At 36.9% G+C, this 26,566-nt stretch overlaps 1 protein-coding gene across 1 annotated transcript in view; it reads right to left on the bottom strand.

Annotated features, from left to right (window-relative positions):
• Window positions 1-20,733, bottom strand: part of LOC105048919 (uncharacterized) — a 70,420-nt gene extending 49,687 nt beyond the window's left edge. Inside the window, exons 1-6 of the mRNA XM_010928407.4 lie at window positions 20,386-20,733; window positions 20,227-20,312; window positions 12,408-12,509; window positions 7,209-7,315; window positions 7,013-7,113; window positions 4,138-4,225 (exon numbers count right to left, since the gene is read on the bottom strand). Coding sequence (XP_010926709.2) covers window positions 4,138-4,225; window positions 7,013-7,113; window positions 7,209-7,315; window positions 12,408-12,509; window positions 20,227-20,312; window positions 20,386-20,598 — 697 coding nt within the window. The 5' untranslated portion in view covers window positions 20,599-20,733. The remainder of the gene's footprint in view (window positions 1-4,137; window positions 4,226-7,012; window positions 7,114-7,208; window positions 7,316-12,407; window positions 12,510-20,226; window positions 20,313-20,385) is intronic.
• Between the last annotated feature and the right edge of the window lie 5,833 nt (window positions 20,734-26,566).

Genomic DNA, 26,566 nt, shown 5'->3' with positions numbered 1-26,566 from the left:
TTTTCAATTCATTGGTATTCATGATTTGATGCACATACATGCAGTACATAAGAAGGACCATTAATGGTACCATAATGTGGCACTTCAACAATACTTACATCCATACACGACAAGAATCAAGCAACAAGAAGGAAATGTACAACCTTGCCCGGCACTTGATGTGGCAGTGAGAAAAGGGCAACATGAAATTAATGTGCATTAAAATAAATTGAGCTTCAATGAAAGACACAAAACCTGTTTTTTAACAAAGTTTGACATGCAATTCCATGTATATGTCTTTTCACATATATTCACACACAGATGCATGTATTTAAATTAAACTCAAATAATTAAGTTAAAATAACATTTAATAACAAATAAAGCCCAACTAAATAAAATGGTCATTATAACGACACATATAAAAAGAAAGGAAAAAAAAAAATCAATTTTGGGGGCAAAAACTGGTCATGCCCCAAGGCATACTAGCCAGCTATGAAAGTACTAGAGAGTTGCTTGTGTCAGTACCATATGTACCATGGTCATATTGTAGTTACAAGCCCATACTTTTAAAACCTTGGTTGGCCCTATGATTCTAATGATCACTTTTTAATATCTAGAGAAATATCACCAACTTAATGGCATACACATTTCAATTAGCATATAAAAATACAACCAATGGAATATTTGAAATCAAGGATAAGATTATGAAACAATTATTCACTAATAAGGTAAAACTGAACAACTAAGAAAAATTTGATCTATGTTACATAGACAATAGAATACCTTAATAAGATCATATTTTAGTGTACTAAGACAATTGCATAAATAAATTACATTCAATTCTACAATGTTGAAAATTAACAAGAATATAACTTATTAAGTTTTTCCTAGTATATATACTATGTTTTATTCCACTTACAAAATCAAACAATTGAATACAAGCCCAAACTAAATTCTTGTGTCCATATCCATGAAACAATGATGCAACTTAACTAAGCCTTGATCCCAAACTAGTTTGTGTCAGCTACATGAATTCTTTTACTCTAGTCCACTCTGTTTAGGGCCAAACTTTCTGATAGGCATGGCAACATCAAGTCCTTCCATCCTCCTCGAGCCCATGTGATTTTCGGTATACCTCTACCCTCTCCTTCTACATGTATCAAATCACTCCATGGTACCAATGCATCCCTCGGCCACTGTTATCGTGTCCAAGCTATCTAAGTCGTCTTTCTGTTAATTTGTCCTCAAATGATGCTACTTCTATCTTTTTACAATGACTTTATTTATTATTCTATCTTTTCTTGTATTCCAACACATCCATCTCAACATTCACATTTCAGCAATATTCATCTCGTACACATGTTGTTTTCTAATTGTTCAACCAAGCTCTTGCATCCCAACGGGACAAAGGGCATTCCGACTGTCCCATCTCATTCCTCTTAGAAACTGAGATCAGGATGGAGTTCAGACTCCTAAACCCATCCATGAAGGGAGAGAAGAAGAAAGAGGAACGAAAAAATGAAGGAAAAAGTGAAAGAAAAGAAGAAGAAGAAAAATGAAAGAAAGGATGGGAGGAAAAAAGAAAGAAAGGATGGGAAGAAGAAAGGAAAGAGAAAAAAGAAGAAAAAGGAATGAAAGAAAGAAGGGAAGGGATAAGGAAAAGAAAGACAAAGGAAAGATAGGAAGATAGAAAAAAGAAAGAAAAGAAGAAAAGAAAGCAAAAAAAAAAAAGAAAAAAAAGAAGGAAAGAGAGACGGAGGATATCTATCAGGATGCATGACCGAGACCCATACTAAGATAGAATGGGATAATGAGGCATCCCATTCCATGGAGAAACCAGGACACATCCATCCCACAGCATCTAAAACCTCGTGTCCAATATTTTATACCACAAAGCTAAGCTGATCATATGACCAAGGTTTTGCATCCCAGTGGGATGGGGGACATTTTGGTCATCCCATCCCGTTCCTGTAAGAAAATGAGGGTGGGACGAGGTCAGGACTCCAAAACCCATACATGTGGGGAGAGAAGAAAAAAGAGGAAAGAAAAAAAAGGAAAGATGAGAAAAAGAAAAAGTGAAAAGAAAAAAGCAAAAGAAAGAAGGATAGGAGAAGAGAGAAAGAAAGGAAAGAAAGAAAAAAAGAAAGAATGTGATGAGAAAAAGAAAGAAAAAGAAATAAGGGAAGCTAGAAGAAAAAGGGAAAAAAAAAAGAAAGAAAGAAAGGAAAGAAGAAGGAGAGAGAGATGAGGGATATCTACTAGAATGCATGATCAGACAGCTGCTACAACAGAACGGGGCATCCCATTTCATGAAAAAATCGAGATAGCTCCATCCCACAAGATTTAAAACCTTGCATATGACTGTTCTATAAAATTCTTCCTTCAATTTGACAGGTATCCTATGATAAGATTTTAAATCCCATAGAACAAAGTGTCTCGATTTCTCCATGGAACAGGACGTCCCACAATCCTGCCTCATTCCAGCAATAGTCCAATCGAGAGTCCCATAGGTACCCTTCTTATTTCCCCTTCTTTCCTCTCCTTTCCCTTTTTTCTTTCTTTTTCTTCTTTCTCTCCTTTCTTCCTTCTTTCCTCCATTTTTCTTATCCCTTCCCTTGCTTCTTTCTTTCTTTCCTTTTCCTTCTTTCTCTTTTCTTTCTTCCATTTTTAATTCCTTTCATTCTTGTTCTTCTTCCTTCCTTTCTTTGTTTCTTTTTTTCTTCTTTATTTGCATGAATGAGTTTTGGAGTTCCAATCCCATCCCGATCTTGTTTTCTCATAGGAAAGGGACTGGATGGCCGAGATGCTCTCCATCCAGTCGAGACTTAAAACCATGTCCTATGATCATACAATATCCAAATTGTACTTTTCCATTTTATCCATTCTGCTTCAATCCTTTGGATAACATTTTTTTCAATTTTCTTTCTTATGAACATCCTAAATACCGAAAATGATCACTCTCATGAACTTCATAAGCCTCAATTTTCACTCTACCTTCATCTCTATTTCTAATTTTATTAAAATTATTTTCCATGTATTGTATCTTGGTCCTTGACCTAAAATACTTAGATTCTAATGCACTCTATAATTCCAACTTACAAATAGCTCCAACCTTCGTTTCATCCACAAAGAATATGTTACCTTCAAACAAAATACACCAAGAAAGACTTAGAAAAGATCGTAGTGTAAACTTATTAGTTATTATAATTAAAAACTCACTAGTATTATCACAACTAGTTTTGACACTAGTAATCGCTTCATTACTCATGCACTATAATTTAGTTACATGGAATCCTACGTCTTTAATTCCATGAAAGTACGCAAACTAATAAAAATGTGCCATTTAGTAATCCTTCCTTTACAAATTGTCTTATACACAAAGAACCAAGCCCACTAGTTTGGAAGCTAATCAAAATTTTTACAAAGGTCATAGTTGCCATAGGTGGTCACTTAGGTGCCTACCAAGGATTCAAGTCTCCATGGGACACCAGGATGGAGTACCATCGCATGTGTCAAGATAGGGCTATCCCTCTAGCATCCTAGCATCCCAATTAGGACATCTTGAGATATCCTCTGTCCTAAGTGTCAGGATCGGATGGGATGGTGGCGCATCCAGTTCCATGAAAAAATCAAGATAGCCCCATCCCACAGGATTTAAAACCTTGGTGCCTAGGATAGCTTCTGGCACCCTAAGCGAGACCCATCCAATTGACTGATTGGAGATGCTCACCCAGCAATCTGGGTACCTGTTGAAGCAAATGGGTGTTGTGCAATTCACCTGATTGAGGTAGGTGATCCCGACTCAACCCAATTTGAATAGAGTGCCGAGGTTCCAGTTGTGTCTGGCAAGGATACTTGAGTCAAACCAAAGAGATGAAGAAAAAGGAGCCTGACATATAGAAAAGGGCTCGCCCCTGTTTATGGGAAAAAATGTTGCATGGACACTTGCTTCCGTGCTTGGGCAGTCGCATAGGCAATCACCTAGGATATAGAAGCGTCCATCAGCTAGGGTCACCTAGGTTATTTGACAACTATGAAATGAGTCAAGGTGGATGAAATTCATTTTGATCCAATTCTAACTGAAACAATTTAGTTGCACGAAAGTGTGTGTTGCCAACACATAAAAATAATGCAAGTTAAGACTAAGGAGTTCATTACCAAGACCACCAGTTCCAGATGCTTCAATATTTATAAAAGCACCAATTGTATTGCTCCATCTATGTGTCTTGACAAATCCATGAGAACCCTAGCAAATAATAAGCATAAAACAGTCAGTAGATAATGTAAGAATGTAAAGATGATATATGTGAACAAAAATCTAAAGACAGATGATTAAATTAACATTGACTTTCCTAATAAACATTTTTGAGATAAACTCTAGCAATTGGTTCTTAATGTGCACAACTAATCAATTCCCAGTTAGTATCTAAAATACATTCACAGCTGACCACAATCACTCTCAAGAAGGAAAGGGTGCTGCCACGAGGAAAAGCAACAACCTCTAGCCAGCATCTTTTTTAAATTTAAGAGGTGTCAGATCCATAGAGTCTTAGGTTACATAAGTAGCATCAGTTTCAGCAAGATAACAAACTTGCGGAGGGTAAAGGTCCTTCCAAATCCCTGGCTGCTCCATAGTCCCCACTTAAAGCCTTAGAAAGGTTATAGCACGAACATTGGCAAGATAACAAACTTGCAGAGGGAAGAGGCTCCAAATCCTTGGCTGCTCCACAGCCCCTGCCTCACTAGCTAGAGAATCCTCTACCAACTTACCCTGTTGAAATATCTGTGAGGCCTGGAAGTTGATGAGAGTCACTTTGAACCAGTTGATATCTCTATGGCAAGGATGATCAGTCCTCAGAACCATTTACCCTGGTGATGACCATTTGAGAATCACCCTCACTATCCAAACATTAGAAGCATGCAGGACCCCAAGAGACATAAGATACCCTCATGAGCAGCTCTAAGTTCCAAAAGAGGTACTGTTCCATAAAAAAAAAAAAAAAGGGATTGCTATAGCAACTAAAAATCTTCCCTCATGATCAGAATGATCAGACCAGCACCGGCTTGACCGTTTGAAAGAACCAAACCATTGAATATTTTCATACCACCTGGCTGGTGGCTCTGGACAGAATTAGACAAACAATTCTCCTGGTTGACTGTGATATGAATCAAAGCAAAGCTTGTGGCCAATTAAGTGTACCATCAACCTATTTAAGCTCCAGCAACAAAGAAACAAGATTTCAGTCAAAGAGCCATTTTCTTAGCTTTGGATCCAAGAGCCTTGAGACCCTCAACAAAGGGTCGGCATGCTTTATACAAGCCACACAACCAGCCAATTACAAAGGGCCATTTCATATAGAGTTGGAATATGAGCCAAAAACTGCATGCAGAAATGGGGAATGCTTGATCTTTAAAGGAGAAGTTTGTGGGAGTGACTGAAAATTATTTTACGATAATATTTGTAGTTTGGATTGAACATATCGAAAACTTATCTAACAGTATTATTAACAAAAATGAACTTTTCTACTCATTGAAAAATAAAAATAGAAATATTTAATTTAAAGATGATTACAAAGATAAGAATTAAGAAGCATGTAGACTAGAAATATAAGATGATTAAAATAATGGATGGAAAAGATGGTTAAAAAATCAATAGAAAACATGATTGAAAAAACTGATATATGGCATTAACACCTAGTAGTATGTAAGATAAGGGGCATCAAAAAGCAAAAACAAGAGCAATAACAAGTCTCTGTAGCGCATGCAGCATCCAAGATAGAAGGCTCTCCCTGGTCCTAAAACAGCATGTCATAGCATTTCTACCATAAGCAGGACTCTACTTATTTTATGCAAGTAGTTAAGGTACTCATTGAGCTCACTCAGTAGTCCTAACCAGGCATAAGACAAATTGACCATGCAAGCTTTATTAGCTGTTATGTTAAGAGAGAGAGAAAGAAAGTATGGTTAACTTATTGTGGATTCATACACGTATGTCTCTCTCTCTTTGTGTGTGTGTAGAGAGAGGAATGCATCCTCACACCCAACCCACCCCAAAAAATAGAATAAAGTTAATTGGACTGTCTGTTAGATAAAATTATCTCTCTGGCAATATAATAAAGCCCCCAATATCGAATAAACAGCCAAACACAGCTGGTTTTCAGTATTTCTGCCGATTTTCCTTTCCCTGCCACCAACTCAAACCCTTACTTAAACAGTCCTCAGCTCCAGAAAAAAACATATGTTTAGGACAACTTGGATTGCGTCCCAAATCTACACCTGAGAAGTCTGTGACCATGAGCAAATACCTGATTGCTTATATTTCACCTGACAGTGAAGTTTCTACAGGCAGAGACATGCACACTGACATTGCTTGAAAGATTTTGGTGTATTTGAATGAAACAGCGGCAAACAGGGTGAGGCATGCAGGAGAGAGAGAGGGTGAAAAAACTGGCTCACCACAATATTTACTAGGGTGATTTTAAGGAACTGAAATAATACAGATATAATGCAAAAGTCATCCATATATAACTAAACAATAAAATAATACCACAAAATGTGAACAGGTGCAAGATACTCTAGGTGGTTACAGAATCATGAGAGGTAAGCATGGTAGCATCCTAATGAGTAGTCATATCTAGACCTAAGAAGACTACCAGCAAGTGAATTATGATATGAAACGAGGTAACTGCTAGTGGCAGTCCTGCACCAGCATGAAAGTGTTATTTTCCTCCATCATTGTAGTCACACTTATAATGCAGTTGAATATCTTTGAAAAGTAAGATTGCCCGGACAAGCTCCTATCTTGAAGAGCTCCAGGATGCTAGTTAGGATACACAATTGCAGTGTGCACCACCGATTATTTATTTAAAATTTTTTTAAAAAAAAAAAGATATCTTAGACAAAGCACAAGGAAATTTATAAGAATGATTAATCACTCAGCAGGAACTTTGTAACAAATATAGCATGGTCATTGAAACTACACACACAGAGAGAGCAAAGAACTCATTCACAAACTGAAATTGAAAAACCTTACCAACAGAAAGAGTTCTTCTGCACCATTGAAAAGAAAGATTATGGGTCGAGGTGGAATCCAATTAGAATCAATAATAAGTCGTGCTAATTCAAGCATTGATGCTGCGGAAGTTTGAAAGACAAAGTGTTAGAGGCACAGAAAAAAATGTTGCTTAAGGTATATAATCATGTGCTTCTATCACCGTAACTGCACTCACCAACACAAGAACCACAATCGCCTGCACCAGGAGACCCAAGTGGACTGTCAAAATGTCCATTCACTAAAACAGATGAATCAAGGTCATTTGAAAAATTTGATGAAATCCTGTGATTAAATTGAATTTTATTAGAAACCATCATTAGGAGACCATAAGATACAATCACAAATTACTAAATGCCAAAGGGATTAAAAACACAAAGTATCTGTACATCCTAGGTTAGATTTAGTTCATTTAAGTCTATATAATCATCAATGAAATTGCTTCAGGAGTAACTAACATTATAGCAAAGCTATCTCAGGCTGTCAGTAATCTTTCACTACCACAAGAAAACTAAAATGCTAGATGCTAAATAACATATTTTGCTTCACATTGAATTTCATTAGTTCAACCATGAAAATTTTATGGTTATTTAGATCCCAACTAGTTTGGTTAGTAGTTAGTGCCATAGTATTCCATACCGGCTCAAACCAGCTGATATATCTTGTACCATACCGTACCAACGGAAAATCGGTTTGGTTCAAGCCGATTTTTCGCAAAATGGCTTGAACCAAACCAAACTGATCGATTCGATACAATATCGACCTGAACCGCCTGATACCGTGCGGTTTGGTCCGATATGGTACGGTACGGCACCGGTTCGATCTAGTACGACTTGATTTTTTTTTTTTGGCCATTGGATGAGATTTTTTTTTTAATTTTTTTATTGCTAGTACGATCCTATACGGTACCCACCGACAACCGGCACGGGTCCAATACCGGTATTTAAAACCTTGGTTAGTGCAGATTCGAAAAATTCAATTCTAAGTTTGCTGTTATTTTTTAGAGATGCCTATGACCTAAATTATAGATTTAGCTCCAGTCCCTGCCTTCAGGAATCGTCCCTCCTCAAACCTGACGTACTCACTCCCTATTGCCTTAGAGTTATATCGTCTGTTCACTCTCCTCTATACTTTAAACTTTTCTCAAGAGATTTTTTTTCCTTTTCACACAATCATAAAAGAGAAAGTCACACAAAATTCACAACAATAGGGATTTATAGATTGCACACAGATATACACATTAAGCACATAATCCAGCCTCAGCACAGTTAGTTGGCATCCCTCTCCACTTGAGAGAGGTCCAAGGTTCGAACTAGGGGGTCTGAAGTCATAAACAAGTCGACTGATCTAACACATTTACCAAACAAGTTAGGTTCAGGTTTAGTGTCCAGACTGTTTAACCCATTTGTAACCCATTTAATAGTTGGATTGCATTATGACCTAAATCTGCTCAACCCATTTATAACATGATCTGACCCATTTATTGAAAACAGGTTATGAAGGTCGAATCAGGTTACGTATTTAATAAAAAGGTTTAATTTGGGTTTGGATTCTTGATCCATGTAATAAATGGGTTGGATTCAAGTTTAAAAAGAATTGACTTGACCCCATCCAACCCAATCCATATCTAACCCAACCTGATTGCCATCCATAGTTCAAACACTAGTGGTGGAACCCCTACTATATTTCTCAAAATGTTATATTAAGTATATTAAAGAACTAGCTCTTGTTCTTAAACATAGCTCATAATCAATCACTTTTTCCCCAAGTCATATCAGAGAAATTAAAAATTTCTTCTAAATCACGATTTCCCTTAAAGTTGTCTCTAAATAAAGTTGACCCACTTGCTAATTATTTTCTAATGTGGCTTGCTCAAAAGTTGTTTCCACAAAAATAAATACAGTTCCCTATATCAAACTTAACCTTGTTCCATCCTCATCCAAACTCTTTCCATGCCTAGACAACCCTTGAACTCGCTTCATAGTTCTTCACAAGCCTAAGCACTAATCATTAAGATGGGTAGCTTTGACAATACGATCTTTTAGATTTCATGATATGACGGATTTCCTGCTCATAAGTTATCGTGCAATTAATTTGGTGCCAACTAGGGTTAGAAATGGGCTTGGACCAGCCCACAGCCTGTCAAGCATGATAGCTTTGGGCCAGGCTTTGAGCCAAGCATATGGATGTGTGAATCAAGCTTAGGCCTAAAACCTAGGGCCCATCTAAGTTTCAAGCCAAGTTCAGGCTTCACCTTGGTCTAGCAAGAGCCCAATCTGGAGATTGAATTATAGTTTATATACAATTCTATCATATATTAATACAAGATTGACATGGTAATTGTTCTTTTTAATTCGATCCTAACCATTTATCCAAAAACAATGGATGGCTTAAATTCACTCTTTTAAAATTTAGAAACCCTAATCCCATCCCTTTAACCTCCCATCTCCTAAAAGTTCCCCCCCTCCACCTCTCCGCTCTTGCCTTTCCTTCCTCTCTCAACTCTGACTTAGGGGTTCCACTTCAACACCATTGAATTTTTCAGCCCCTCACCTTTGCCAAGGTCGAGGAGCACCACCTCATTGACCCTCCTCCATTCCCTCCTCCATCAATCTTAACATCTAACCTTCTCCTTCATTGTCACTAGTGATGTGGGGTTCCTCATCAATGACCCATTCCCTCTGTGTGAATCCAACACCTCCCTCTGGTTACCGTTATTGCTTGCACAACTCTCCTTCCCATCTCAACACCTCCTACTCCTTCTGGTCAACACTAACGTTGAGGAACAGCGCTCCCTCTCCATCTCCTCCTTCAGTCATTGATCTTCGCACCTCCACATCTACAGCTGCTACAGATAACCCATCCCTTCTCCATAATCAGCTCTCTTAAGCAATCACTCAAGGAGCAGCTCATCATTGAGTTAGAGAATTTTGGGCTTCAGACTAATCTCAGGTCAAGCTTTAGGCCAAACTTGGACCAAACTATGAGCAAATTTTTCAGACTCAGACCAAGCCCAAGAGGCCCCCTCCTCCCACCCCATCTTCCAAAAAGAAAAAAAAAAGAAAAAGAATCAGGCTGAGTCTGGGCAAAGGGGTGGCATGGCCTAGCACAGCCTATTTCCAGTCCTCGTGCCAACCTAAGGTGGACTATATCTTAACGTGCACAGGGAAAGATATGTTACGTAACCTCAACTCCTCAAGCATGTAAAACCACCCGGCACCTGACCTACGATTTCTACTAAAGAACTATCATATAAAATTTTGAGGGGGGAGATGCCACTAATTGATAACTTATTCTCAGGACCAAACATCAAGTTAATTATCTACTGAAGATGAATTGGGATGTGAAAAAATATACGACAGTGCACGATTGATGTGCAACAATTCGAAACGCCTCGACTTTCATTTTCTTTCTTTCCCCAAATAATAGAGTATGGTGTGCATATCTATCAAATGATCAAAACTGGGACCATCAAGCACCTTTTTGGAGATTAAAATATGGAAACCTATGTCAGGAAACCCTAATTCTGTACTCCAATATCGAACAAGTTATGTAATCAGTTATTCCAACTAGGTCCCTTGGTAGCATTTCCACATATTGTTTTAAGATGAAAGATTAGCTTTTAGAATACCAAGAGAGCCAATGATGGTTGCACATGACATTGTTGTTGGTCTTAAAGTTGGTCTTCATTTTTTCCACCTGTATCTTTACCCCTTGAAGGTTTAGTTGTATGCTTGTATGCCATTCAACCCATCAGATTTTTTTGTCTTTCTATTTGGTAACAGTTTTTCTAATTTTTTGAGTATGTTAACAACCAAGTGCCTTATGACCGAAGTCAAGCTACATGCTTGTCCCATTACTTCAAGATAAAAAAGCAAAAAGAAAATAATCGCCCTAAAATATTTTATAAAACGGTCTAAGTATGCACTTTTCTTCCTATATCATACCAACAAACTTTCTTCCTTGGGTACAACAGAACCCCAATGCTTCTCCAAAATTCCTAATTCTTTGTAAGATAAGTAGGCCAAGCAATTGGTAGAGGCACATCCTCACAGTTCCAAGGTTCTAATATACCATATTTTTCCTTCTTCCTTAGGTTTTCTGCACTTGCTTTCTTTTAATTTCACAGTCTATAATCTCTATTACAGTTTGGGCATGCTTGTATTGTTGAAATTTATTTGATTGTATATTATCTTGTATCATCCCTTTAGTTGACCAACTGCAATCACAATTTTCTACTTTAGATCCAAGAAAGAAGAAAAGAACTTAGATCTTGTTGTTTCCCATGGTTGAAGAACTTCCCTAATCCCTACTAGAACTTAAGCGGAATGCTACATAAGATGATTACAAAGACAAGTGTGATTTTATTTTGTTAAAACATTAAGATTTTGCGAGTCACCTATGTTTTTTTATTGTCAAGATATGCAGGTTATGTTTTTGTACTTGTAAAATCAATGCAATGTTTCAGCTTTTATCATATATTCTCCTTTTAGATAGTATTCAAGCATGCATGTCATTTAAAAACCCTCAATGCTCACTTAGGAGAAAAAGTTGATGGCACCTAAATAAGCTTTAATCGAACTCCAAGAAACAACTTGAAGATGTACATGGGCAAAAGAAACCATTAGAGAAGAGGCAAAGGATATTCCAGTTTCTTGAACATTCTTAGACAATGACTTTGAAACTATTCATAGATAACCGAAAGATGCATTCTTCAACTGAAGGATAGATATGGGAAGACATCAAAAAGCCAACCAAAACCCAAATGAACTTATCAAATATAACAAGATTATTGGCAGACGATAAGGTTCTGGATTTTCCATGGACTGACTAAGAAAGGCATTGAGTACACAGTCTAAGAGACGACATCATACAATGCTGATGGTCTCACAATGCATGCATAACTTTGGTAATAAGAGATAGAAACAATGTGGTGATGACATAATCAATTTTCCTTTTAAAGAAAGAGTAGTTAAATGAACTAGTCAAATTAAATGGATAAAAATGCAACAAATTATATAATGACACATATATAATGAGTTTCATGAAATGAAAGTTTATCATATTTCCATATATGCATTAAAACAGTATATGATCCACCATATAGTTCAAAAGTAAGACATTATAATTGTCCATATTTTATTTCTGAGAACATACCATTCAATTCTCACGAATGTTGTTCTACCTAATGATCCTTAACATTACAAAAATATCCTAAAATACAACATATACAAGTAGTTAGTAATAGCACTAAGCCCTCATGAAAGTACAATATGAATTCATCCTCAATACATCTTGGATGCCTAAAGTATTATAAACAACAATTAATCATCAATGAGCCATGTTTCTTATTTTAAGCTATTGACGTAAAACATACCTCATAAGAACATTCTTATGACTCCTATAGGCAACAGATATGCTATGCCGCAAAAATATCATGTTGAAAGAACCGCTAACAAGTGTTTCCTCGATCTCTACTCTGCAACAAAAGATATAATTTGCTTATGCATGAAAAACTCAAATAGAAAAATACAAACAAAGCAAAAAGTATTAAGAGCTTTGAAACTTAAGTGGTCAAGAAAACCATGCGCAGCTTCACTATTTTTTGGAAGGTCATAACTCATAAGGCAACTTTGGCTTTTTCTCCAGTTCTCTTAAAGCTTCTTCGAAGCATTTGGAAAGAAATTATTATGAAAAAGGCACTTCACCAGATGTTTGGTTTATGTATGATTGCAGTGCATGGATGTATCGGTGCAAGTGGATCAGACTATGTCTTAATCCAACCTGCCCTAAAATGGATTTGCTTTTAGTATTTGACTACAAACTTAACTCATTGAGTTCTCATCAGAGTGAGTTACCATCCAGCTAGGGTCAGATTCAGTCACTACCAAATTATGTGGTTCTAATCAATATTAAAATTATATAGTTCTAATCAATACCTTTGTGAACCTTCTAAATAGAGCTTTTTATGTTTTTGTGGAGTTCTGTTGCATTTTTCTAGACCAGATGCGAAAGTTGGTTGAGGCTTGTAGTTACGTTTAGAATTAACATCCTACCAATAAATATTAAGTTTGGGTTGGAATTAAATCAGGTTAAGTTCAGGTAGAAGGTACAGCGAACAAATAAAATAGTGGAAACAATAAGAGAAGGGCAGTTTACCCTTATATGTGGTGACTTTGTCACATTCAAAAGATAGAGATAGCAACTTCCAATAAGCATTAAATGGAAACTAGCTTTTGAAATTCCCCAAGAAGCCACTTTCCTCACTTTTCTTAATCTGCAACGCTTCTAATACGACATGGCTAATTGTTTGTTTTTTGTAAGAGAACCTTTTCTTCATTTGAAACTGGTAATGGGACCTCTTTTTTAAGCCACACTAAACACAATTTACTATTTTGAGATGATTATAGAAGTTTTCAACTTTTTAACTAAATGTCCACTATCTCCATTGTAAATCTGCATAATTGATTAAAAGGTGATCTCTTGCTTCTACAATCACTCCAAGTTGCCTTTTGCTATAGCTAGGGGATCTAGATGTGGCATGACATGATTCACTTATGTGCAATCGGCACATCATGTGATAAAGAGATGTGCTAAATACTATTACTAAAAGTTTCATAAAATGTACATGCTGCAAAGGCAACTTAGACAATCAAAATTAAAAAAGAGGACTAAATGCACTCAAACAAAGAGGATATCAGTCAAATTTAATCCCTGAATAAGCAAATGAAATAACTACAAAAGTCAATCAATGTACCTGCACAAATCCAAAAGCAAATTGTGTTGCTTCGCTCCTTCAATGGACCTTTTAATTATGCTAGTCCTAAACTCAAATTTCACATGGATTAAGCTATGTAACTCACCTAATTAACACCTTATAAGGCATTCTTGGGATTGTTCGCCAGTTTTTAAGAGTGAAGCAGCTGCTAAATTAGTAGCTTGCTTCTCAGGACTGTTGTATCTTGACTGTGCAGAATGTTTATCTCTAAAGCAGCAACAAGGCTGGAATACATCAAGTTTCTCCGTTTGACAAATTCCTGAACTTCTAACTCTTAGATTCAAAGGTTTCTAGGCAAAGAACAAGCTGTTGTTCTTGCAAGTTTTAATGCATCAGCTACCATATGGATCATAAATCAAGGTACTCTATGAAGTTGATCCATTCCATATGATATATACTGTACCAACAAGGTACAAGAATCTACAGGGCTATGCAACCTTTGCATCATGTGTGCCTGACGATGGCAGCCCATCAGGTTTCATGCCATTTTGTGCCTTTTCTTTACCATAATCCTCGGCACATGCTTGGGCATGTGAATTGGCGCAGATTGGCACAAAATAGTAGGGTTGAGCATAGGTCGGGTTGAGAGAAAAATTTCATCCGATCGAACCCAATCAGGTTGAAAAAAATTCAACAAGTTGCCGACTATTTATCATGTATAAACCATTTAAAACCAAAGTGAATGGTTTGTAGCAGGTTCGGATGGGTTGTGTCGGTTTGGATTTTAATGTTAACCCAATGTTGGCCCACTTAAGCTTACTTGATTTCTTTTTTTTATCAATTTAATGCAAAAAAGGCCTAAACTTTATAAGTTACAAATTTTGGACTTATTTTTGAACATATACAAAATAAAACAGAAAAAAAAAATTTACTCATCTGAAAGCTTTTACTTTAGAATTGTCTCAAATTGATGTGCTTTCATCAATAATTCAACATTAATATTCCCATGAATCCAAATGGGTGACACGGTATTTTTTAGAATGAAGTATTGAAGTCTAAATGACACCATCCCAAAATGAAAGTGAGTTTATGAAATACTACATCGGTTAAGTTCGTTTCATATGGTTTAAAAGTGTAGAAATCGAATCCGACGATAAATAACTGATTTTTTACAAACTCCAACCCGATTCCACCCGATTTATGTCTTTCAACCGAATGAAATCAATGTTTATTGGGTCGGATTGGATAGGTTTCTTTAGAGGTTTCGGTTATTTGCTCAACCCTACAAAATAGTATGTAAAATGTCACACAGGGTGGTAGGGATAGGGGCATGCATAGGGCTAAATAAGTGGCACTTCAATCTTGTTATGGAGTTTGTATGGAATAAAGTTTTAAATCCATGGGATGAGGGTGTCCCGATTTTCTCTCAGAACGAGACGTCCCGCATCCCATCCCATCTCGATGGCGTCTTGATCGGTCGTCCCGGCACACGCTTGAAACAGATGAATATGATTTATTTGAATATATATTATTTTTTTGAATTTATCTTAAAATTTTACTAATCTATTTATTGTTTAAATATATTTGATCTTCTAAGATAAGACGCGGATGAATTTGCCTGATTTAAAAAAATATATAGGATAGGAATCCTGGCCTAAGCAACATCTGACCACGCATGAATAGATAAGTATCGAGCAGAGTCATGGACGCTGATTGGAGCAGCTGCATGGGGCCGTGGGTGTGATGCTCGAGTCGAGAGAAATCACAGACTCAAAATATTTTGAGAGCTATCCTGTGGATGCGATCAAATGGACGAGATCGAATGGCTCGCATCATGCAATACACGGAGAAATCCATACCATGATTGTATGTACCAGAGTAATTGGACCGCTTCAAATCCCACGATGGATAACACGCCACACTACCTCTTGTATTTCACCAATTCCCGACTGTGCACTGTCCATCGTGCATATGCTCTAGGATTTGCCCTATTTCACTTGGACCTACTGCATGTGCAGTTGGACTGCATCAAATCCCATGGTGGATAACACGCCATGCTACCCCTTGTATCTCACCAATTCCCGATTATGCACTATCCATCGTGCATAGGCTCCGAGATTTGCCCTAGTTCACGTGGACGTAGGAACTGTATCAAATCCCATGGTGGATAACATGCCACGCTACCCTTGTATTTCATCAATTTTCAATTGCACGCCATCCACCATGCATCGGGCCGAAAGAGGCAAAAATCACCTCAAGGGTTTCGACAGACCCTCCCTCCTCCCTTGTTTCCTCGTCAGAGATCCGAACGCCTCCTTCCTCCTCTCTCTCCTCCCTTCTCCTCGAGCGACTCCTCCCTCCCGTTCGTGCTCCTTTCAGCTCCTCCCTCTCGTTCGTGCTCCTCCCTCTCGATGATGATGACGACAGCAGCGGAAAAAAGATCAGTGCAGCTCCCTCCCTCCCTCACTCCTCCCTACCGATGACGAATCGAAAGAGGAAAATAGTGCAAGTCCCGATCGAGATGGCTGTATCGATGCATGATCCGATCGGAGAGAAGGCAGGACAGCTGGGACAAAGGTCGGATGCTCGTTTCGGGGTCCCACACCCATCCCAGATGCCGGAATCTCGGAAGAACAGGATGAGACGGGCGAGACGGCCCCCGTCCTGGCGAGACTTAAATCCTTGGTATAGAATTTATTGGTTTCTATACTGATGGTTTATTCTCCTTAAAAATAAATTAATGAGGTGCAATAGAATAAAATCATAAAGCTTCAAAAATAATCTGCCAATAAAAATGACAGATTAAAATTTAATGTATTTTATTTTGTTAAATAATTACCAAGACAATGGACAGTGGCCCACCCATTAGCTTGATGCCAGCAATCAGATCAAGATTGAGATAAAAACGCTACAGCATTTGCATATCATGGCAAATAAATGTAGCCTAAATCCATGACAATCACTAGTTTATCATTAGATTATTAGAAGTCAAGCAAGGGATTGAGGCCATTAAGAGTAGTATCGTATCCACAGGTCAAAGGCACTTGTGCTATATAGATTTCACAAACAATGTTGCTGAAATCAGTCGGTCTTTCAAACTTACTACTTATGAGGGTTTAGAATAGTTATAGGTAAACACAGAATTATATCTGAACATCGGTTCTTCATTAGCTACAGATTGGGCTTAGTCTTGATGTCATTAATTATAAACCAGCTATTATTAAAATTTGTAAGTTATGGTGCAACACGTATAAAATTATAGAACTAGAAGTTAGAAGTCTGAATTTTGTATAAAGAGCGCCAACTTCTAAAATGACTAATGTTAGTCTATCTTTGACTTCATTCCAATAGTTCAACTTTCTCTTGTAAATTGAGTAGTTTAAAAATCCACCATCAGCTATACTTGTGTGCAAAATCTTACAGCCTCAAACAATCAGTGGAGAGCCAAAGAGAAAATGATCATGTGAGAGCCCAATCCAACATGGAACCAAACTTTCCGACGTCGGTGTAGAACAGTAGAGGCTGGTGCAAAACAACAGCCCAGGTGTTGAGTAGCTCAAACCTATCGCAAGAATTGCAAGTGATCATGGAAACACCGGAAACATGCAAAATAAAGCACATCTGAGCCTCTTCTTATTCTTCTCTTCGCCTGCTTTGCCACCATCACCAGCTTCATCCTCCCAACCAAGATCCTCTCTTTCTCTCTCTCCCCAAGTGTCACTGGAACAGTGTTCGCTACTATAACTACAATGAGTGGTCCCTTACTTCCCTTGTTGCTAGATCATATCGCCTTCCCTTGTCACTGGGCTCATCCCCTACCTTGAAGCTGGAAACCGCCAATCTCCTTTGGCTAGATCTCACTTTCTCTTCATCCCTCTGAGTCAATGTTGGAGCTTAGCAGCTGACAAGGGAGCTGAGGCTGAACCCAATGCCAAGCCCATCCAGTGAATTCCCTGTTCAACCCTGTTCTCTCCTTTTCACTTCTTATCTTCCATCAGCCGCCGCTACCACTTGTCACCAAACCTCTACCACAGTCATTGAACCCCTGCCTCATCAACCCCTCCCATCCTTCTTGTCCATGGCTGCCAAGCCTTCATGGTTGAGCACCATTGTATGATTGGCACCCCAAAGTCCTTTGCCTACCCTTATTTTCTATGACTAATCCCCTGTTCAGCTCCCTGTTTCTTTTCCTTGTAGCCATACTCATCGCCTCCACTGCCTCACTGGAGACTCGCCACCACATCCCATCAGACCAAGGACCCAGGTGAGAGCTCTCTCTCCCTCTCCCTGCTTTGCAGAGGGCAAAAACCCTCACCCCCTTCTTCCCCTGTTTCCTATAGAGGATGGCATGGAGGTCTGTCCTCTCTCCTCTCCTCTCTTGACTCTTCTCTCTATCTCTCACCCCGATTTCTCCTCTATCTCACACTAACCTCTCAAAGCACTCAAACCCCCCACTCTGTCTAAATCTCGCTCGCTATCTCACTTTCTCTCTGTTCCTCTCTCTCCCCTCAAATAGAAAACGTTCTCTCTCCCTCACTTTAATTTTCTCTCTAATCCAGTGAGATATGGTACCTTATTCTGTTTCTCTCTTCTCTCTATTGATTGAATGTTGATAGTGTCTGTTCTGTTATCAGGGTCTTCAATTTAGTAAAGCGTCCAGTCTAGGGCCAAGACACAAGGTAACCACTGATGAATTTTATCATATTTGTATTAAACTAAAATCCCCATTTTAAGTTTCAGATCTATGGGTGGATGGGTCTTTGGATGCTACGCCAAGCTAGGAATGCCTAAATCCCAGCTCTAAGCCATAAACGGGAAGATCTGGAGCTACCAACCCTATTATGGGAAGGGATCTTAAGTTGTTAAGCACTGAGACGGTGTCACAACCCTAGTAGGATTTTTGAATTATAGAGGTTGATTTGCGGCTGTGAAGGAAAGCCTAAAGTTTCCAATATATTCATTTTTGGTTGTGTATATCTATATTGAGAGTAGTTTCCGAGTTTTGCTAACTTAGATCAGTAAGTACCTCTACCTCTGGTAATTTAATAATGCACGCCATATGATCTACTTTAAAATTTATACTGCTTAGTTTTATAACAACATGTGTAAAATAGCCCACATATTTAAAATTGAAAATATGAAAATTACTTATACATTTATATTTATGTTTGAAATAAATATTACATTTGCATAAAGAAAAATTTAAAAATTTGGGATCAAGCATGAAATGCTTTGGTTGGACATGAAACTAAATTATGATGCATTTGATTGGGCATGATTAAACTGTATGAAATGAGTTGTCAGATCATATTTGTAAAATTCATGGACTTTTATATGACTAAGAAATTGGTTTGGAATAGATATTATGTTCACTCTCTAATCTAACTACAATTTGAGCCTAACCAATGGGATTGATTGTTGGCCATACATGTTCAGAAACTAATTTCTTTCAAATCTAACTAGTCGAGATGGATCACTAGCATGTTTTGTGTAACTCAAGCTAGTTTCCTTCCAGGTCTAACCAGTTAGGGCTAAAATCACTGGCAATTGCCGATCAACAGCATGTTTGTATTCATAAGTTAAACTCTTGTAGATCTAATCACGGGGCTGATTGTAGCCATAGTTGCAAAGACTAAGAGAGGACAGATTGTCAAATGACTTTGATTAAGAATTCATAAAAAAAGGGGATTTTCTTTATCAGCACATTAAATACATTGAAACTTAAGTTTATGTTGATAAGCATGTTTTTTGTGAAATTCCATCCCAAGTTTAGTAAGATGACTTTCATTTATCATTGTTAATCATATGGTACGTAAATTATCATTTCCTGTACATTATATGCATGATCCAAGAGGTAAAGCTGACTTACCAAACTATAGCTGCTTACTTTTCATTGCATATTTTTTTAAGATGTCGAGGAATAAATCGGATGGGGTCTGTGGGCTGAGCAGCATTGGATTAGGGTTTAGTCATTTTCTATTTTTCATTTAAATAAATACTTTGAAAAGGCATGATGTACGAGTCTTCAAAATTTTGTAATAGTATTCTTGAACTATTTTAAATGGATGTTATGTTATTTTTGAATTAGTATGTCCAAGGTGTAGATGCTTTAATATTACTACTGCCTAATCCTTTGTTGTGTAAAATACATTAATGGAAATCAGAAGGCAGGCCTTGCACATCCTGTGGGGTCAAACCTTATGGAGGTGAGGCTGTCTGCCAAATTCCTGGCTCCTGCTGATGGGTTGGGTGTGACAAATCATTACCACTAAAAAAGGAAAGGGATGTCGATTCAATATTGGATCGTTTTTAATTGCTGAAACTAAAATAACAATCAATGTAGCAAATGGTTTATCTACCAAGCACAAGCCCGATCATCAAAACAGTCAAAACAGAATCAAACACACGAAAAGTTGCAAACTTTCATATCGAGGCAATCCAATCCAACTATAAACACACCAAATCCAGTCCCGCTTACCGATAATTCGGCCCCGCCCGATCCGCGAACGCCTCCAGCTGCCCTCTTATATACCTCGCCGCCTCTTCCAGACCCGGCCGTCCTTCCTGAGATCGAAAACACATCATAACCCCAAATCCCAGCACCAATGATCGAAAAACAACGGCACGCGAGAATCACCTGGCGACCGTCGATGTCAACGGTGAGGTGGCGGATGTGCTCTATGGCTCTGGCCTCGGAGAAGCGGTCGGGCGGCGCGTCGGATCCGAGAGGGCGGACGTGGCGCGTATGGATGACGGTGTAGGCGAGGTAGGACATGGCGCCGTACATGAGGGCGAGGGCGAGCAGGCACTTGAACGCCCTCGCGTCTCCAGAGCTCAGCCACGACACCATCTCCTTCCCTCTCGCGACCAAGATCTCCAAGAGGGGAAGAAGAAAACCTAGCGAATAACAAGACGGGCTCGAAGGGGAGAGTAGAGAACTGAGAGGGGCCTGTCTTTCTTCGCTTCTCTCTCACTTCGTCGTTCTCGCCGTCATGGGGTCTTCAGATCGGTGGGACGAACGGGTCGCGCTGGAATTTTATTGATTTTTTTTAATTTTTAGGCATACAAGACAATATGAGAGTTCATTTAAGTAAAATGGGCGTCGCTTTATCGTGTTTTTGGGGAATGGATCTCGAGGGGGTTAATTGCCGTGAAATCTGGTGGGGGTGGGAAGTGCATTTTTGAGCCCGTCGGATATTCTATGCGGCTGACAGATCTGCGGTCCGTTTGGAATATTGACGGCTGTGATGTGGTCGGGAGGGTTCGTTGGGTAGGGAGATCGTGATTGCGCATAGGAACTTCTATACGGTAGGTTGTAAGATAAGGTTCTCGTGGTTCGTATCGTAAGTCAAACGCGACGGACGATGTGATAAGTGTTTGACTACGCCACCATTAGCCGACAGAAGGCACCAAGTCAGACCGATTCCGTTCATATTTTTTATGCGCCGTCTGCCGGGAAGGAAAGCCGGGACACCATTCCGGGCAAGGGCGCTGGATTACCGCTCGGCTGCCGCTACTTGGATTCTACATGTTTCGGTTAAATATAAAATAATCATGAAAGGAGAAATGGATATAAAATTTATAATTAGTAAAATCAAATATGAAACGATCGAAAATCAGTAACATGACGTTAGGAAAATTAAGAGCTTAATAAAAAAAATGATGACAACATGATATCCCAAGGGTATCATAGTCATTAGGATGAGATATATATACTATCATTTTACAAAAGATTGGTTGCATAATGATAAACGCAATTATAGTAATATAATAAAGATATCCTATAATTATTGATATTAAATAGTTATACAATATTATAAAAAATATGTATCATAATTTATTTTTTATATTTTATTATTTAGTTTTTTTTATAAAAAGATATATGATATGATTTGTTTCCTTGTATACCATGATTTATTCTCTTGTATGCCATTATTTATTTTCTATGTAGAGAATATATATCATTATTTATTTTCTTTAGAATAGAAATAAATCTCAATACATTGTTGGTGAAGCAGATTTGGTGGCATCAATTGATGATATATTATCTCACCCCCATAAGCAAAACAGCACATAAGTGATATTGAGCTTGGATCAAAGCTGGGTGAACCATATTGTGGTGCAACCCTTGGTAAACATGTTTGCCAATTGATTAGTTATATACCAACAAATCGAACCTCAATATCACTTATGTATAACTCGCTTATGAACACCATGATATTTCACTTTGACATCCCTACTATAAATATAATAAATTGGGTTTAAACCAAGAGATAGAGCACTAATATTGTCACAATAAAAAATTGATGGTGAAGAGTGAACACATCTAACTCAAGCATAAATAGTGCTTAAATTTGAGATTAGGATAAAGATCACCTATCTAGACATTGGTAAGTTCCCAAGCCATCTTAGGAGTTCCCAACCTGTAAGCTCTATTTTTTTTAGCGGGGAGGGGGGAGGACAATACCAAGCTCCTACAATAATATAAAATCCATGATAATTTAGTTATAGTATAAGTCAATAATTAAGCAGTGTTCAAATATGGTACTAAACTAAGCAATGGTAGCCTATTTCTTGGCACTTCAAGAGATTAACTTAAGACCAAAAAAAATACATAACAACCATTGGTGGATCGACAATTATCTAGATGCCCAATATAGTTAGCATCAAAATAAGCTCTTAATTAAGAGAAATCATAAAAATTGTATAACCTCTAAGCAATAGAGCCTTTGAGATAGTATACAAATGCGCTTCACAATTTTTTTGTGAGCTAGACATGGAGCACACATATATTGGCTGACTTGGTTGATATCAAATGCAAAGTCAGATCTTGTAAAAAATTTTAAGTATTGAAAAGCCCCAATAATACTTCTATATTCAATAGGATTAAGCAGGGGATCATCTTCATAAATGGAGAGTTTAGAGCCTAGGGTTACAAAAAAAACTCAATACTTTAGCTCTGATCATTTTTGCATTATAAAAAAGATCAATGATATAGTTGGATTAGCTCAAATAAAGGCTTATAAAGTTTAGACAGCTTCAATATCAAGAAAGTAGTTGAATGGATTAAGGTCATTCATAGCAAAAAGATAATGAAGTTCCATCACGCAATAAAGTAGAGTAGATCCATAGATGCTACTGATGATAATATCATGAATATTAATAAGAAGAGTGAGAGTATTACTATCTGTACAAAGAATAAATAATAAATTATCTACAAATAAGGACCAAAGACACAAACCATGAACACAAGATATGAGTTGAAGAAACTAAATCTGAGAGGCTTATTTGGGGCTATAGATAACCGTGTGAAGTTTGCAAATATGATTATGGTGAGAAGGATCTATAATGCCCAGTGTCTAGGTCATGTAGATTTATTTAATAAAGACTCCATATAAGAATGCATTATTAATATCCATTTGATGAATAGACCAACCGTTAGAGATGGCAAGCGCAAGCACTAATTAAATAATAGTTGTTTTGATGATTGAGCTAAATATTTCAATGCAGTCAATACCCAATTACTTCAAACAAATCTTATGTTGTTCAGTTGTGACATATAATCATTGCTTTACGTGATACATGTAATGATACCCAACAATATTCTATTGGGTCATGGAGGACCCACATCAAACTCCAATGCCATAGGTTCTCTCCACTTAGGTTGATAAGCTATTCAAGAATAATAAGTTTAGTAATATGGAGGGTAAACATAAGTGCTATATTTGGTGCTAGTGAAGATCTTAGGCTTGAAGAAACCTGATTTAGAAAGGGTTTGCATAGGATGAATGTTTTTGAGCATATGATGAAGTTTGAGTGAGTGTAGTGGATTGGAAGAGTATTGTGCAACAAAAGTAGAGGAGGACTTGGGTGAGTGATTTGAGATTTCATGTGAAGCCGAGTAGACAAGTGTCATATTGACAGCTCAAAGGATCAAACTATGTAGGAGTCTGATGGAGCTCTAATGGTACAGCACATTGAGTTTTTATGGATCGGAGAGGATAAAAGAACTAAAAAGTACGTAGGAAGATGTGGGATTGAATGTCGATAGCTCAGGTTTCATTTTATCAAATGAAATTCTACTTTCATCAAAAACTACATATCTAGATAGGTAAATTCGATAAATATTTGGATCATGACACCTGTAATCCGTATGATTTATAGTCTAGAAAGACAATGACATTATCTCAAAAAAGGGCTTGTGAGAATATAAGAACGAAGATATGAATAACATGCACAACCAATGCTACTGAAGATATTATAGTCAAGCTTACCAAATATTCAAGTTGACATTCTGCTCATGTGAAAACAATTGGAGCAAAGGCATCAATCTAGAATTCATTGGATACTTGAGAGTAAACTAAAAGAGTAAATGGCTATGTTAATAATGTGCCGATTTTTGTACTTGGCCAAGCCATTTTGTTTGGGTATAAGTGGTTAAGAAATTATGTATTAAATATTATTAATAGAAAGGTAGTCAGAAAATTTAGTTTTATTATACTCTAAGCCACCATCAATTTGAATTGATTTAATCTTTCTATTAAATTTCTTTTTCAACTAAAGCTTTAAATTTGTGAAAAATTTCAAAGGCTTCAACCTTAAAACGAAAAAGAAAAATAAAGCAAAAATCTATTAAAATCATCAATAAAAATAATAAAATAATAATAATCATTTATTTAAAAAAATCAAGAGGAGGTTTCCAAATATCGATGTGAATCAATTCCAACAAAAACTTAGATAAAGACTTAGAATGAGAAAATATCAATTTAGTACTCTTGTTCATTTGACAAGAAGAACATATATTCATAAGTTTATTAGCACTAGAAACTAAAATGATGAAATTAAAGGTTTAATGATCTTGATGTACTAAACGTTGATGCCAAATAATATGAGTAACATGTCAATTAGCAAGGTAAGAAGGAGAGCTGAAAATTTTATATTGATTTTGCGATGAAAGTGAAAAGGAGTAAAAATCATCACTATTAATACTATGAAAAAGAATCCTCCTTAAGTAGCCGATAATCACAAAAATATCAATATTAGTAAAGGTGGAGAAATAATCATTATCTTGACAAAATTTTTAGACAACAAATTTTTCACTATTAATGAAATATAAAGAAAATCTTTTAAAATAAATTTTAAATTCTTTATGAGTAAAAGAGGTTAAAACCATGTGATAGATTAGAAATTTATTATTATTGACAATTGCAAGTGTATAATGCCCAAAATATTCTAAATGATGAGACAACTTATGGAGACTGGCAGTAATATGGTTGACGGCATCGGCATTCAGGTCTCTAGTATTATCATGTCCTTTGGCAATAACAATATCCTAAAGCTTTTGAAAGTACTGTTTTTCACACTATGATAGATTCAACTAATGAAAACAATCAAAAGTAGTGCAATTTTCCTAATTACTAATTTGATAAAGCCTCATATTTTAATGAAAAAATTAAGAATCCAAAGCATCATAGTTTGATGAAATTTATTGATTGTTATTAAAAGATCGGAATTGATTGTCGTCATTGTTCTTTGGAGAATAACATTGATTTTGATTATAACCTCCATGAGTATTATTTTTTGGAGAAGGTTTAAATAAGTGCGCAAGCATGCCACTAGTATCAATAATTTGGAAATAAAAGAGGGTGAAGGGTTGATAGCATAAGACTTCATTCCTTGAACTTTAAGGACTTTTTCTATCATAATGCTGCTATCTGAAATAGGAGATATGCTATAGCTGGAGCTACGATTCTATTATAAGAACTACAAATAGACTAGGATAACTAAATCAAATAAATTAAAGGTAAATATAGGATTAATGTAAAGACAAAGATAAAGATAATAATGCGTGGTTGATTGGCCAAAGGGTTCTGCCTTAGAGTTTTATCTCTCTATTTATAATGATATTATAACCATTCTGATAACCGTTTATCTGTAGTGCTAAATCTAAGTCTGATTTTTAACTTTTCTGAGAGTTGCAGTATCTAATGCTAATTATCCTTTACTTGCAACATAATTGCCAAGTATCATATAGAAGTTAAGAGAAAATATTCATAGTATCAGAGTGGACAACTCCGACATAGTCGTTAGTAATTATTTTCACGTGAGAGATTAGTTTGAATGCCTCATCTGATGCCTCAATAAAGAGCATACATATAGCATTTATGCTACTGTCAACCCAAAGAGATGTAGAGGCCCAATAAGTCATTGGATGGATTGGTGTTTCAAAATGAGACCCTAAGCAGGTTGAATTTAGATATTGGCTAAACCATATTCAATCATGTGATATTTATCATATAGTGTATGTGTATCTTCATATATAATATGTCTAATATTTTCTTATCATTTTCTCATAATCTTTTTTTTTAAAAATTATCTCCCTTTTCTTCTCAAAAGTAGTCATAGATTTCTTCTCTTTCCAAGGTGAAACGGTGATAACTATACTAGTAAGTATTGCTACAATAAAAATAAAAAGAAAAAAAATAATAAAATAGTGATGACTCTCTTCCTGCTTGTCCTTCCACCAATCCCCTTCAATATTGCCCTTGCACCTATTCCTGCCTAGGATATAACCAAATTAGATAATAATTGCCTAATAGCAGCTCAAGACCTGATTGGTACTGATATTTTTTGGGTCTACAGTTCGGCATAGGCATAGACCATAAATTTGGGTTTGGGTTTGGATTCACATATTAATTTAGTATTGAGTATGACATATCCTTTCTACTGACACCCCCCATCAAAATTGCAAATGCTAACTTGGATTCCGCATTAAAGACCAGAAAGTTCCACAGCAACCAACTATCTAGTCTTTCTTT

The sequence above is a fragment of the Elaeis guineensis genome, chromosome 7 (genome assembly GCF_000442705.2).
Source record: "Elaeis guineensis isolate ETL-2024a chromosome 7, EG11, whole genome shotgun sequence".
Taxonomy (NCBI): Eukaryota; Viridiplantae; Streptophyta; class Magnoliopsida; order Arecales; family Arecaceae; genus Elaeis; species Elaeis guineensis.
Note: the sequence above shows the minus strand (reverse complement) of the source record. Positions and strands in the feature narration are given on the sequence as shown.